This window comes from Rhamphochromis longiceps, linkage group LG8, assembly GCF_057381845.1.
Source record: "Rhamphochromis longiceps isolate RC_006_pf linkage group LG8, R_longiceps_female_GT1.1, whole genome shotgun sequence".
Lineage (NCBI taxonomy): Eukaryota > Metazoa > Chordata > Actinopteri > Cichliformes > Cichlidae > Rhamphochromis > Rhamphochromis longiceps.
In genome coordinates, this window is record NC_140564.1 from 18,140,377 (window position 1) to 18,155,970 (window position 15,594).

At 40.5% G+C, this 15,594-nt stretch overlaps 1 protein-coding gene across 2 annotated transcripts; it reads left to right on the forward strand.

Annotated features, from left to right (window-relative positions):
* On the forward strand, positions 1-15,286 carry plekha4 (pleckstrin homology domain containing A4). 2 transcript variants are annotated; one of them, XM_085416226.1, is made up of 25 exons: positions 1-127; positions 542-1,501; positions 3,473-3,536; positions 3,660-3,758; positions 3,882-3,954; positions 4,048-4,148; positions 4,299-4,417; positions 4,506-4,718; positions 4,831-5,125; positions 5,432-5,488; positions 5,660-5,806; positions 6,577-6,636; positions 6,747-6,827; positions 8,572-8,724; positions 8,846-8,944; positions 9,148-9,256; positions 9,702-9,763; positions 10,076-10,177; positions 10,269-10,359; positions 10,563-10,618; positions 11,085-11,225; positions 11,308-11,715; positions 12,322-12,443; positions 12,542-12,651; positions 13,582-15,286. In XM_085416226.1, the coding sequence occupies exons 2-25, from the start codon at positions 1,461-1,463 to the stop codon at positions 14,760-14,762; spliced, it is 3,984 nt and encodes a 1,327-aa protein (XP_085272352.1). In that variant the 5' UTR covers positions 1-127; positions 542-1,460; the 3' UTR covers positions 14,763-15,286. The 2 variants fall into 2 exon arrangements, with proteins under 2 accessions (XP_085272352.1, XP_085272353.1); XM_085416227.1 differs by lacking the exons at positions 1-127; positions 542-1,501 and adding an exon at positions 2,756-3,270.
* Positions 15,287-15,594: the final 308 nt, after the last annotated feature.

Sequence of the window (15,594 nt, forward strand, 5' to 3'; positions counted from 1 at the left end):
GCTCACTATGTTAAAAGGGAGTGGTCAATAATTACTGTAGGCTAGCTGATTTGTCCCACGTGAGAACGGGACATCCTGAGCATCCTGGATAAAGACCTTCCTGGATAAAAGCAAATGGCCTGGACACGTGAGCTAATTATAAGACAGCACGATTATTATTGAGTGTTGAGAAATAGCTTGAGTGTTTGCGTCTAGGTCGCAGGATTCTGAAAAGCTCATTTCACAGGAGATACTCTTAGATTAAAGATACTGCCAACCAGGCTTCAGGACGCTCCTGCTTACACTTGACTTTTCTCTTGTCTCCCGTGTTCTTATCATACCACTTAAAATGCTTTTGATATCTTACTCCTGTGCTACAATAACACCAGCTCTCCTGAGGCATGTGTACACTGCTGATTATCAGCATTCAGCTTCTCTTTGAGTGCCTTTCTTCCCGTTAAGCTTTTGTACATATAAGTATATAACAGGCATAGTTTTAATTACTCTCAATCCGTCAACCTTAAAGCGCTGTACTTTCTTTCTTCTTCTTCTTTTTTTATAGCTGTATTAACGGAGCATCATTAGTTTTCTTCTGTACTCTCTACAATCAGCTATACAAGACGCTGACTTGGCATAGCAGAAAAAATATATAAGAAGGGACCATCTCGGAAAATTATTTTTGCCTAATTGTGGGAGCCTTTCAAGTCTAGACAGGCTAATTATAAAATAATTGGTTATCTTATATTTTAATGCAGCTTCTGAAGGTTTTACATCTGTTCTTAAGGCTTCTTTTTCTTTTAATAATTTAAACTTTAATAGATTTAAAGTGCCTAAACAATCCATCAACCAAATGTCAAATTGCTTTCCTAACTCAAAACTTTACTTTGTCTTGCACATGGCATGGTTTTGGAAGTAAGCCAGAGCCTTAAAGCCTTTGTCTCATTGTGCCCCTCATTCTCTGAATATTTTGGCTTTTATTGGGGGTGCTGACTCAAGACTGGCATCCAAATCTCTGATTGTAGTAAAGCTACACTGAGAATTTAAATAATGCAAGGGGCAAAACAGAAGCACGAGAAAACAGCTGTTTTTTGTTTTTTTTAATGTGTGTGTGGGAATTCTTGAGTCACAAACCCACACTCAGCAAAAGACAGAGAGGCTGTCAAGGGCATGGCAAGAGGGAGGGACAGTGAAGAAGAAGAGGGGGAGGAAGAAAGAAGGGGCTCACAGAGAGTGCACTGTTAGTGGACAGAAAAACAGACTGAGTGCTAACAGCCAGCGTAGGTAGAGCACCAAGCGAGGACTGCTGCTACAAGTCAGACCAGAGTGAAACAGTCGACAACAGAGAGGGAGATTCACACGTCCACGGAGAGCAGCGGAGTGTAGCAGAAGAGCGTTGTGACTGTTTGGGCAACAGGAGCTCGTGGTAGCCAAGAAGAAGGCTGCCAAGCCTGAAGAGATGCTGTGAGGAACAGTGCCAAGTGATGGAGCTTGAAGCAGCCAGCAGGCAGGCGCGATTAGTCAGGTATATACAGCAATATGGCATCTTTATTAACATTTATGTCTCATGTAGTTCTAGATGGTTGCACAGTTAAACATCACACTTCTTAATCATTTATCTTTATTTAATCTTTGGTCAATAATGTGACAAATTGTGAGCAAAGTTGCTAAAGGTTAACAATACTGTGAAGCAGCTTTGTGGCTGATATTTATTATCTGTGGCTGAAACACTCAGTGGCCCCCTGAGGGACCTCTTTGAACCTGTGCTAAACTTTTCTGTAGTAACTCAGCAAGTTTTACTCTTATAAGCATCAACTTTATGGCTTCAACACCTTAAAATGTGCAGCAACCAGCAATCTCGTGTCCTCAGAAATGACAGCCCAGTTAAGAGTCGAGAGAGTGTCCTACGTCACTGCTTTGCTTTATCAAGGTCAAACGTATTTTGATAGCTTTCGTTGGCTTTTAAAAGTATGAGAATGTGGGAGACATACAAATGTTTTTGTTGATAGAGAGAGGGAGAGGATTATTTTCTGGGGCAATGTATTCAACATGGTCTGTGTCCAACTTCACATGATGCTTCAGAGTCCTCGGGCATCACAAAGCGCACTCTGTGTCGTGCACAGACCCACCGTTTGTCCTCCCCACCATCCCTCTTTAGCATTTTAAGTCTTCTCCTCTCTGAGGTGGTGACCCTCACTGATTAAAAAGGAGATTTTCCAAATATTTCACAACACCCACAGAACCCCCAGTGGCTATGAGGTTGTTGGTCTCTAACAAAGACGTGACTGAGTTCTCTCATTTACTCCATGCCGCACTTGTAGGGAAATGTGGTTGATACCGGCAGAGCTTGTGGATACCAAATCATATCAAACATCTGGTTCATCCATGCAAGTGTTTGTGGTGGCTCAACGTGAGATGCTCCTCGTGATTTATTTTTTCATCTTCAAGTTCATCTGTATTAGTGTTTCACAAAGGTCACAAATGAGCCAAGAAGGCCGTAAAAATACATCTTTGATAAGGAAGCTTAAGCAGGTGTAACTCGAAATTTCAGTTTCTCCATTGGAGTTATTTTGCTGTCAAATATTTATGGACGAATGCAAATGCCTTACATAATATGCACACACAAAAGAAATGTAAGGAATATTTTTGTTGTAGTACATGAAGAAATATATAAATATATACTGCACACTAATAGTAAAAGAAACAGTAATAAGAAAGTAGTTTAACATAAAATACCAAATCCACTGATTGTTGTATGTTGTCACATATAAACATGCAAAAATTTTATTTTCCCTTTTATATTTAATTTTTTATACTACTATAGCATTATTATTATTATTATTATTATTATTATTATTATTATTATACAAAGTAAACAACTTTTACTTTCCCACCACCATGCTCCTTTATTTGGGTTTTCTATTCTCAGCGATCCACACTGCAGTTATGCAGTTTGGACCAGATAGTGTCTCATACCAGCCCCGTCCCTGCTGCCAGATTGGTTTTCACACAGTCCCAGCCCCTCCCTACCACCACAGCGACGCAGCTGTCACCTGTCAGTTTGCATGGTGGGGATGCGCATCGGCCTGTTATGGCTCAGAATAGAATTGTGGGAGAGTTTTTCTGGAAGTATGGGGCAACCACACCAAGTCCTTGAGAGAATGAACAGTTGAGCAGGGAAAAATCTCAACTATATAGGAATGTGGCATTTGTTACGTCGGAGCTTACAGGGCTGCTGGTCAGTGGAGTGACTGACTGCTTCTACAGAGGGGGACACTGATTCAGATTGTACTGGTAAGCGGTTACATCTTAGCCATACCAGCTTCAAGTAGCTCATTTGAATATGTGGGCAGAGTCATCTTACAGCCATGTATCTTGGTATTCAGGGGGTCTATGTGGAACTTTATGGGGTTTTATTACTGTGTGACTATTTCCTTTTAACTGTTGTTTCCATCTTTTTCCTGTGGTCTGAACACATTTATTTGTCACCCTACAGAATGGATGACCACGACAGAGTAAGCCAAGCGTCCAGCGTGGCCACAATATCTTATTTTCCCGTGGTAAAGTTTTGTTTTCAAATTACAAGGCTCCCGTCTTTGTACGCATGGGTGACCTAGTGTGATGCTGTTAATGCATAAGCACATGTGTGCACACAAATGTATTTTTCCCTGTTTTGGTAACAGGAAAGTGATGGGAAGGTGCAGACATTCGGGAAGAGGTGTCAGTCTGCCAAGAGAGATCCCAACTGCTCTGTGGTTATCAGAGGATGGCTCAACAAAAAAGTACTTTTGCATCATTTGCTTTCATGATCTACTTAAAAAGATCAACAACTTCACTGTTGCATGCGGAAGAGTGTGTGACTGAGTTTACTGAAGAGCAGAGCCTAATTGATCTTCCTCCCGCAGGATAGCTCTGGTTTGAAGCTTTGGAAAAGACGATGGTTCGTCCTCTCTAACTACTGTCTGTTTTACTATAAAGGTAAGAGATCGGCACTTTGTCTGGAGGAGAAATTGTATCATGTGTGGTGATGCATCCCTTCTTTTGTTAATGTCTCATCCATCCTCTTCTCAGACAGCAGAGAAGAATCTGTTCTGGGGAGCATCCCACTGCCAAGCTACAAAATCCTGTTCTGCACGCCGAGGGAATGCAAGAACAGAAAGTTCACCTTTAAGGTATTATTGTTAAACCAAGTCATTGCAAGGATATAAGGCATTCTCCAATCATGCGTATGTGCATGCAATATTTAAGTGTATATGTAGATTAGGAAATGTGAATTTTTAATAATGAAAAAAACAATTTGTGAATAATATGTGTCAAACTAGGTAGTGCATCAGGGGATGCGCTCTTATTTCTTCAGTGCAGACACTCAGGAGGACATGTTGGGTTGGGTTCGAGCCCTCAGTCAGTCTGCTGCAATGGAGCCAGACAGCTCCATGAACAGGTTCAGTTCCATTCAAAATAGTCATGAGGTTTTACATTCGGTCGTTTTACACTATTTTGACTCATAAGCATTTTTCTGATGCTTTCAGGCGCTGCTCAAGTTATCACGACTTTACGCAGATAGGTGGCAGCAGTGAATCAGTGGACCTCCCTAAATCTCCCTCTGATGATGAGGGTCTATCCCAGAAACACAGGCACGTCAGCAGGACTCTGAGTGAACCGAGTAAGCTCAGTGGTGGAAGGATGGGGAGATCGCACTCAGAGCAGAGGGAGAGGCGGAGCATTCATCAAAGAAACAGCAGGTTGTCAAGTCGTCTGTGTGTGTGTGAATGGCATATCCAAGTGGTTTTCTTAAAAGCTGAAACAATAACTGCAAAGGCTGCTTTGTGCTGTTTCTGCTATATTCACAAACAGAACACCGAGCCCAGATTTAAGCAGAAGAAGAGCTTGTGGTCCAAACAAGGAGGAGGATTTTCTCCTGGGTCAAATCGCACCGTCACAAACAGATGTTATGGCAACAGGTTCTTTGACCTCCAGAGGTCAGCTGGGATCAAGACCACACACACCGATGGGAAGGGTTGACATACGACCCCATGATGACCCGATCATGCTGCCACATACTCTTTACTATGCACCTGCCTCACCGAATCTGGAGTTCAAATCCAATCCCAGCACTCCAGGCTCAGAAAGGTGGCAAAGTCTAAGCAAGGTTGGAACTTTCAAAAAAAGATCTTGATATTTAATTGTTTCATGAGAGTCAATCTGTATAAAACCTAATGCCAAAACTCATCTTATCTCAGAGAAATGGCCTCCAAACAGGGGGATTGGAAAGATTTCCCTCGGGATGAATAAAGTATTCTGATCTGAAAAGTATCCAAGTTGTATCACGCATTTTATCTAACTTGACTAATACAGTGTATTAAAAAGCATCAGCTTGAGTGGAATGGCCCTTTTAAAGCACAGTTTTGTGTTAACAGCTCATGTTTGTCAACCCTTTCTCTTTCCCTGTTTTTAGCCTGCCTCTGTATATGGTTCTGTTCATCATAGCAGTGGGCGAAGACCTTTAGGGAAGGTAAGCAATTAAAAAAATCTTTGTTGTTATTAGTAATGTTAAATTTAATTGAGTAAAATCTTCTTAAACAGATCATTAAAGTCACCAATAACAGTTTTTACTCTCTCTGCACAGTAGCACAGTGTTTGATATTGTGTTCTCTTTTCACATACATGCGGTCTCCTTCCTCAGAGTTACTCCACAGGGGCACATGCAGACTTACTGCCCCCTTTACCCCCCTCATCGAGAGCCTCACATTCTCCACACCCCCCACAACACCACCACCATCATCACCATCACCGCAGCCATTTATCTGTTTGTGTGCTACCGCCAGCTATGGTACAGCCCAGCCTGCTGAACTGTGCTGTATTCTTACAGCATTTTGTGTGGTACAACATGCTCAGTGGTGCTGTGGTGTCACGTGTCCTACCCCTTTATTTAAAAAAGAAAACACTGTAGACTTTTTCTAAATGTATTAATACAGTTGTCCTGTGTATGTCATTGACTTGTTATATGTCTGTCACTGTCTTTTATTGTCACTAAGTCTGTTTTTTTTGTTACTAACAAACTGTGTGTTTGTTATTATAATTGTGTTTTTCTGTTTTATTATGTATTTATACTGTTTTGTCTGCCAAGATTATGCTACATGTACTATAATGACTATTACATGAAGTTGGTGTTTGATCAGTAATCTAAAAATACATGTGTTTTAAGCATTTTCAACATTTATGTCTCTGATTCATGGCAATTCATGCTATAAGCAGATGGTTGCAGTGTGCTAAAGCTTGTGCAGTGTTCTGCAGTGTTAAAACAGCTGAGTTTTAACATTCAGGCAGTAACATTTAAGCATTAATCTACATGTTTCCCTTAATATGATTTAACATTAGCAAGATTTTTTTTTTTTAAATTTAAAGAAAATGTTATATATATATATATATATATATATATATATATATATATATATATATATATATATATATATATATATATTTAGGTATCTAATGATACATTGAAGGTTTGTGAAGAGGAAGGAGAAATATTTTAAAATCATTGTTAAAAAAAAAAAAAAAAGTACTGTGAAACAAAAGGGTGACTATGATGATTTTCAGGCCCCAAAACCTGACCCGAGGGAAATTCCACCACTCCGGCCACTTGAAAGTGATGCAGACGTGAGTGTTCATAATTTCAGCATTTGGGTCTTAACAGTCACCAGACCAGCGCAAACTGAAATCATTTGTTAGGTTTTTTTGTAGTCATGAGTTTGATTTTGTCTCCTCAGGCTGTGTTAACAAGGTTGTGTGGGTGTGACAAACTGCTGCAGTCTCTGTCTGTAGAATTGGCCCAGCTACAAATGGATAAGGTCGGAAATTCAAAAGATTTAATTCTATATAGACAATACATGACCCAAGCATTTAATCTAAAGACACACACACACACACATATATAAACTTAGCACAAACAGCAAGGAAACTTTTGTGTGGTCGAGTATTTGTTTGCTGTAAAAATGCTTCTTGGAAACAAATCTTACACCATTTAATTCCCTTTAAATGGTGTAAGATTTGGAAGGAAAACGTATTCGTGGGTTGAGCAGCAGAGTTGAGTATGTGGATCGCACCCATAATTAACTTACCAAATCTTCTCTGCCAATCCCAAACAGCTGTTTCTGCTTTTGACTCTTTATTGGTGTCATTTATTGGATTAGATGATTGAAGCCTTAAAACAGAAGACATACTGGGCCTCAGTAGCATGTGGAAGAACCATACACAGCAACAACAGCCTGGTGCGTCCTTCTCGTGCTGCTCATCAGCTTTGTCACACACTGCTGTGGGATGGCATCCCATTCTTCAACAGCATTTGTTGCAAGTCAGTGGTGTGGCGTGATTGTGCTGATCACTCTGGCACGAATAGCACGCTCAAGCTGATACCACAAGTGTTCAGTGGGGTTGAGGTCAGGACTGCAAGCAGGCCATTCCATCCTACCCACTCCCAAATTCTGAAGGTTGTTTCTGATAAGCCCCACTCTGTGGGGGGAAGCGTTGTCTTCTTGGAGGATAGAGTTCGGTCCAGGACTGTGGAGATGTGTGACTGCCAGTGGTTGCAGAATCTCATCTTGATATTTCTCTGACTTTAGTTTGCCTCCAATGATGACATGCCTTGTTTTTTCAGTTGCCTCCACCAAAAGCCATTACCCTATCAGTGCAGCAATCAGCATAGCGTTGTCCACATCTTCTCCACACTTTGGTCCTACAATCCACCTGCTGTAGGCAAAATCTTGGCTCATTGCTTAGCGTAAACAGGCCTGGCAGTGAAGTGCAGTCCTGGCAAGCCTCCTGGCAGCCCTATGAGACCAGGGATTGGTTGTATATAGGCTGTTCTGCATTGTCTGGGTAGAGAGTAGTCAGGCATATTGTCCTGCAAACCTTGACTATAAATTTGTAGAAGACTATCTATGGTGCTGACAACATGAGGAAATGGTCTTCTTGTGGTTAACTTCTTGGTCCTGTCTCTAGCATCCACTGTTATATGGAACTTGGCCTTCAATTTGGAGACGATACTGGGATTCACTCCAAATAATGCTGCAGCTGGGTTTTGCAGAACACTAGCTTGAAATTGCCCTATGGCACAGGCTCTATCTAGCTTAGAGCAGACACTAACTGACTGCTGTAGCAGGGTCCCTGCTCACAGGTGCAACCCACCTACTCTACCTACAAATGGATTTTCCTTGTAAATATGGCACCATTTAAAGGGAAATAAACACGCTCTACAAAGGAATAAGATTTATTGGCAAGAAGCACTATTACAACCAACTAATAATCAACCAAACACCAATTTCTTTACTTTTGGTTCCACTCAACTAATAGAATTTAAAAAAAAAAAACATATAGGTTCACTCCCAGTACATTTATTTATTAGGACACTGTGACTTTTTAAGAACAATTATTACAGAAAAAATAGGACAGTCGTAAGAAAAGTTACTGAACTTATTGAGTAATTAAAACATTTGTGCAATTAAGCTACGAGAAGTACAGCCAGATTTTGTTTATGTTTATTTAGAACTTTACACACATATAAAGTTCTTTTCCTCACATCTGCGCGTGTTTCAGGACAATGTCCAGTGTGCTTTGGAAGTTTCCAGACTGCAGCTAGAAGAGTGGAAGAGCCATGGACCCCAGGCCCACGAGGAAGCGCTGACCGAGAAGGCTTTGTTACAAGAGGAGCTGGTGACAGTCCGGGCCAGAATGTGTGACGTATCACTGGTGTGTTAAAAAACAAAAAACAAAAACCCTCATATTAGATTACAATAATATTTCTTCACTGATGCTGAATCATCAACTATGGGTTATTGAACTAATCCTCTGATATTTTCTTTATATTCAGGAAATAGAGCGGGTTTGGTGCCAGTATGAGAGGATGGAGAGTGAACTGTCTGTTGTCCGTTCACAACTTCAGCACATCTGTAACTTTGGAATGCCACAAGTAATTTTACACTACAAACCAAATAGTTTTTGCCTGATAAGACCCATGGCCTCCCAAAGAAACTTTGTTAAAGTGTGCACAACATCTATTGAAAAGTTTGCCTCAAATTTGATGATCCTCATGTGGGGAGTGGGGCTCAAAATGTGAAACTCTCTTATATTTTGATGTTCTATGTGGATCATGTCCATGTTCTATCCAATCAGGAGCAATCTCAGGCTCAGAGAGAGCTGTGGATGATGGAGGACATACTCGATGGACTAAAATCCAATCGGAGTCACTTCCGCTACCTGCTGGGGATACAGAGACATCACTGTGAGCATCAGCTAGACATCCTACTGTAATATTCAGACTCTTACTGCACAACTTTTCTTTCATCCATTTATAACAGTCGATCTTTGCCTGAATCTTTGCATTTCTGAACAATAACAGCACATTAAATGTGACATTTAAATGAAAAAAAGGTTATCAACAACACCAGCTCATTACACTGTCTGAGCTACTGACAACCCTTAAACTCATGTACTCAATAATACAAATGATTGAAATACCATGTTTTAAAGCAAGACACGTGATGTTGTTATTCAGTGCAGATCAGTGCCACATAGCTAATTATAATAATAATTGCTCCTGGCTGCCACTTGGGGCCACCAGTGTATACAGCAGTTTCCTGGTGTAACCTTGATACTGCACATGGAACCTGACAATAACCTGACAATGACCAGAGTCAACACTGTGACCTTTTCTGTCTCTCCCTCAGTGTTTCAGTCCACAGCTCCGCATCCTGGATCCCCTGGCTCTCCCACAGAGTGTCTTCCAGTGGTATGACACTTGTCCATTGTTCATTTGTCAGTGGCCCCTGACATTTGCGCTCTGCTTATGAACAAGCAGGGAATTGTTGTCCATTCAAGTCATTTTGCTGGCTTGCTGGCTACATGATGTTTTTTGGCTTTACAGCATTTGATTTTAGTTATTGATAATATTCATCGTGTGAGGCTAGTTGTTAGAGAGTAAAAACAGAACAGCAAGATTTGCACAGAGCAGCATTCATTTATATGACTATGTCTGGCACAGATAAATTGGCTTTTCCATAATAGTTCCACAGTGTTCATCACATTCCTATGATCCCTGCAGGACGTGGAAGAGGAGCCGCCAGTCCGCCCACCGTTACCCCAGGAGCTACAAGAAAGCCAGAGCAGGAACATGAGCCATGGATGGGCAGAGTCCCCATATGAGGTGGGCAATTTTTTAAAATCCGCCAGAAAAGACATTCAAGTTTGGTAATATTTTCATGGATGTTTCTGATATTTCTATGCTTATGTTTCAGGCAATCTACAGCCACACTGTTGATCCTGTACACAGAAGAGGAAACAGCCAGCCTGCCCTCCTTAATGTGAAAGCACATAGAGATCCCTCCGGTTGGCACAAATATGCTCACTACAGAAATAGGCTGATATTAATACACTGTGCTGTATATTAATTTTTTCTGTCATATCTATTATTAATAGCTTTAGTAGGTGTTCTATGCATAATGCTAAATTATCCCACAGTGGCTTTCTACCCTTACATTTCTTTATACCCATCCTTTTTCCACTTTCCTCTATTTTCATCTCATTTTTAGACTCTCAGTCTGGTTCAAAGTGGATCCCACCAGACACAACCAACCAATCGACCAAGGTTTGATTCTTCATAATTTCCTGTGTGTTGGCATGCGGTGTGATCCAAAATGCTCCAAATATAGAAGCAGTCAAAGCTGATATTTCCTCATTGCAATCACAGCCAAATTCTAATTCTTTGATTCTCTCATCCTCCTTGCAATTAGGGCATGTTGCAGTACCTGTTCTAGACGAGAGGGGGAGGTAGAAGCTCACGTCTCAATGCAGTAGCTCAGCTCAACTGTAGCCACCAACCCCCTCTTTCTCACCTGCACAAATGCATATATATAACAGTATATATAGACAGGCATAGCGAGCAAATATCCATCATAATTTCACACACACAGATTCTTCTGCACAAACAGATTCAAACATAAAGCTATTTTAATCATCTTTATAATGGCTGACAGGGTTTCTCGCTTTATGAATCTTTGAGCTGCAGTCATCATAAATGACTCATATTCTAAACAGCCCATGTTTTTTTCTAGAAGCTGAAGATGAAGATGAGTGAAGAAGAGCAGATTGAGAGAATGAAGAGAAATCAGGAGAGGGTGACTAATAGGAAAAAACCTCCTGTTCCTGCTCCAGGTGCCCAGACTCAGGGTCAAAGTTCAGAGCCAAAAGCAGAGGTTTGCCAAGTAATGAATGAATGAATGAATGACTATATTGTGTTGTATATATATTTACTTTTCTTACTTGGTATTCTCTCAGGCCCCTTTTCCCTTAAGGGTGACGCGAGTGGTTACAGCTGTACTACCGTCTTCGCTTGTGGCCAGACGAGTTTCTGTCGAGGATCCTCCTGCTGAGCTTGATACTCCACTGGCTGAGCAGATCCCATCTGAGAAACGGCTAAATCTGGCTGAACAGGGTAAAAAACTGTTAAGCAAACCACCCAGGAGGCCCTTGTTGGAGAATCCTGATCAAAACTGGTCCTCAGCAGAGATGGACCAGGATCAGCCCATTAAGAAGACATACAAAGATCAGCATCAAGGAGCATCCAGGACCTCCACGAAAGAGTTACTTTCAGAAGTGAGCAGAACTGAGAGTTTAGAGACGTCAAGCAATCAAATTCGAGATGACGCCGGTTTAGAAAATGGAAGCGCAAGCTCAAATATAAGGGTAAGAAGAAGACAACATTAAGATTCATATGATTAATAAACTAAAAGGATACAATACGATAAATCCATCACATTTAATTTCATATCAGATTGCAGATTAATTTGACTCAGTCTGAATGAGCTCTAATGTGCTGTTGACAGTAGATTTATCTCCTCTGTCGGGATGTATGACAATTGCACATAAACCATTTTTCCTTTTGTTTTTTGTAAATATGCTTTATTTTTTACTTTTTATTTTACTTTCTTGAACTTAATATGTGAACATTGCATTAAAGTTTAATGCGGATATAAAGCTTGTTTAAACAAACAGCTGGAGATTCTCGATGAAGCAAGAGGCCTTGTATCAGTGTCTGTACAGTAATTCTGAACTACAGTTAATTCAGTATCACTTTTATAAGTGACTCAAAGCCTAATAAAATGTTAAAGCTGTATTTGAGCTGTTATAGAAGGCCTGATGTGACAGATATGTTAATATCATTGCATCAGTTGTGTCATTCAGCAGTATTTATCAATACTGCATAGAAAATTATAAATGTCGCTCTTACAATTATTCTTTTAGTTAAAGTTATTGTTATATGTGCATTTTAATATAAATCCATCTCAACAGAAAGTGGAGCAGTCTACTGCCCTTCTGACCTCAAACATGGACTATGACCTCTGTCTGACCCATGAACAGCGAGAGGCCAAGCTCCGGCGAGTGGAACGAATACGAGAGAGAGTCATAAGAAGGTGTGGGGGGGGGGGGGGGCTGTTTTCTTTTTTACACAGTGTAAATGTTCTTTATATTGATGAAAGTCTCAGCAAATTGGCTGTTGTCTGTCTATCAGCGCAGTCAGAGAGAGTGCCACTACACACAGTCAGCTCTCGGTTATGGGAAAGGAGAAGGAAGTTCACCATGTTCCCTCTGATGCAGCGAGAAAACAAAGATTGAAAGCAGGTACTTACTAATTTAGCAATACAGTATTGATTTATATAGATTTACTAACATTATATAGTAGTTGAGTTAATAATTAACTTGTCACTTAGGACACTTGGCATTATTAACAATTAAAGATCACTGAATGTATATAAAAGACAGACATGGACTAGGAGTCTGAAATTGACTGGAAGCATTATTTTTTATAGCCAGCAGGGGGCAACACTTATGGATTCAAAAATAGATTCTATTGAACTCAATTTCACTCAATTTATGACTTCAATCAGCATTTTCCTAATAAGTTTATGTTTTTGATTGCCAGTTTTATGGCAGTTTTAAACAAAAAGATGTTAATTTTGTAAATTGTTGTGACATTCAGAGGAAAGAAGAAAAACAGTAGTAAGGCCCTTGGCTACCTTGTTGCTATTGTATAAGACCGTGGACAATCTGATATCCCCATGTTGGTCTTGTTCCTACATCATAACAATGTCGGTCCAGGATGAATATTGCAGCTGAACAATCTCATTATCTAAGCAGTCTGTTCACATTAGCTAAGAAGTTAGCTAATGCTATTAAAAACTATCACTAGCAAACCAACACAAGTAAGCTAAAGTTGCTTAACAGCAAGCGTAACTTGATTCTATGTCTGTTATATTGCACAAATTAATTAAGGAAACACTTGTAATGTCTACTATTTGTTTTACATAAACATTTTTTTCTTATTCCAAAACTGTGATATTACAACAATGTGATTGGTTAGTTGCAATGTTAGTCCTGGGCCAACATTATAATGATGATACAGCAGCTGAACTTACAGCTTTTAACAGTAGTCCACTAGCCAGTGGGTGGCACCATGGTCGCTACGTCAAACTTTTATGATGGTTTCTATATTAGTAGAAGTGCTAACTGCTAACTATTGCACCTGACAGATTAAATCATCTGTGTTTTCAGGCCATGATGGCCATGGAAGCTGTGGGGATAACTTAAGAAGTTCTGGAGAGCTTCAGCTTTCAAGTGCAATATCTGAGGATAAAGAGGAAGAACACCAGCAACTTAATAATCAGGCCAAGTTAGAGAACAGAACACAGCACAGCGGGAGACCGGGGGTTGCCAAAAGTAAGATCAAACGTCCAGCTTCACCCTATCATATCTCATCCATGACTGTTTATCCGAAAGATGGAGGGAAGAGATTCATAGGTCTCAAAGATGATGAACAGAAAAAGGTTGAAGACAATCCTGATGGTGATGATAATGAAAGTGATTCTAAGGCCTCTGATCTGAGAGCCAAATGGTTCCTTTCCACAAACCAGTGGAAAGGATTCATACCTCTACAGATCCCTGCCACAGAAACACTGTGTAATGAGGAGGCAGCAGACAACCAGGCAGCTTCATCTGATGGCATTACTGATTCAAATGAAATGTTATCAGCAGTGAGCGAGAGCTTAGAGAAGATGAAAGAGAACCATTCACTCTTCTATAAGATTGCATGTGACATCAGTATTTCAGATTCAGACATAACAAAGAACGATGGGAATTCATGTGCTCAAACATCATCTGGGCCAGAAGATAAAGACCCACTGTTGATCACTGAGTCTGTGCCAGCCGATGCTGCCAGTAATGTTGGCCCTTCATCTGACCAAGAGAATAAGGATGTCACTCAGCCTGTGTCATTAAATGGTAATGAAAGTAGTGGGACAGCTGCTTCCAAACCTCGAGATTCAACAGTGGACCTTCAGGAAAAAGCAACAAAAGATGCTTCTGTTTTTGAAAAGAGCGCTGCAGATGAATGTGAGCACAACTCAAGGTCAGAAAGCCAGCTGAAAGTTAAAGAAACTACTGGCAGAGTTTGCATTGGGGACACTGATCCCAAACAGACACTGGATGGAAGTGCAAGTCAGACAAGAGAGGAACGTAGTAGAGCGAAAGAGTCAGGGGACAGGAAGTTTGGGCGAGTGAGATCGGAAGAACTGAAAAAGTCTGCTAGTTTATGCGACGAGAAAAATGAGAATGTCCCAGAACAAGGCAACAAAAGCTCTGCTGCTCTATCCAGCTCTGTGCATGAAGCCGGACGTGTGATTCGGAGTGCTTCTTTCGGAAAGGCGAGAGTAACAGTATTAAGAACAAGTTTATAAAAGAAAGCACAGAGACGGCTTAAGGAGCTTAAGTGAACAAACTCAAGAAGGACAAGAACACAGTTTAGAGTGACTGCAGTGAAAAATGTTAGAAGAATTCAACTGACTGAAGGAGTCTGGACCTAATTTTAAATTACAAATTGTATAATGGGAACATATAGTATCAGAAACACCTTTAATATTTGGTAAGTTTAAACATTTCCACTATCTACTGTTGAACATTTATGCAAATGCAATGGAAAGTCTTAATATTTCATCATAACAAAAACTATGTACTGTATGGAAATAAAGTATTGTTCATGCAGTGGAAAAAACCAAATACCTTCTCTATAGCCGCTGTCGATACACGCTCTGTGTTTGAGGCTAACATGATCATTCCTCTCAAAATATGCATTCAACATAGCGCAGGAGTCATAGCTAATGGCTGCTCGTGATTGGTAACCCTTTTATTGTTCCTGCTGCAAAATGTGTTGTTGTTTTTTGTATCTCAGATATCCTGATTAATAAAACTGCTGTGTGCCACGTCGAGACCCAGACTCGAGCTTTGTATGTGCCAGAATCACATTTATGTTTTGCTCTCATTTCAGCCCTTTTTTTCCCACCCACTGAAGGTCCCCGCGGTGTTTAGGTGCTTTTCTCTGAGGAGACCTGATGCAGAATTACACGGGGTTGCTGAAAAAGCCTTTGTCACTTTAAATCCTTGCCATGTCTCAGTCGATGACATCATTGTCTGAGAACACATTACATCACCACTTCCCAGGCTCTCTCTCTTAAAGACAGCACCACCTTATGTTTACTGAGCCACACACATATACACACACATGCAGACATA

Bases quoted from the DNA above. Each gene is read 5' to 3' on its own strand.
- plekha4 (XM_085416226.1), top strand. From the start codon at position 1,461: ATGGAGCTTGAAGCAGCCAGCAGGCAGGCGCGATTAGTCAG. The intron at 5,807-6,576 runs GTACAGCCCAGC...GATGATTTTCAG, and splicing joins GTGTGCTACCGCCAGCTATG to GCCCCAAAACCTGACCCGAG. The intron at 10,178-10,268 runs GTGGGCAATTTT...CTTATGTTTCAG, and splicing joins GGGCAGAGTCCCCATATGAG to GCAATCTACAGCCACACTGT.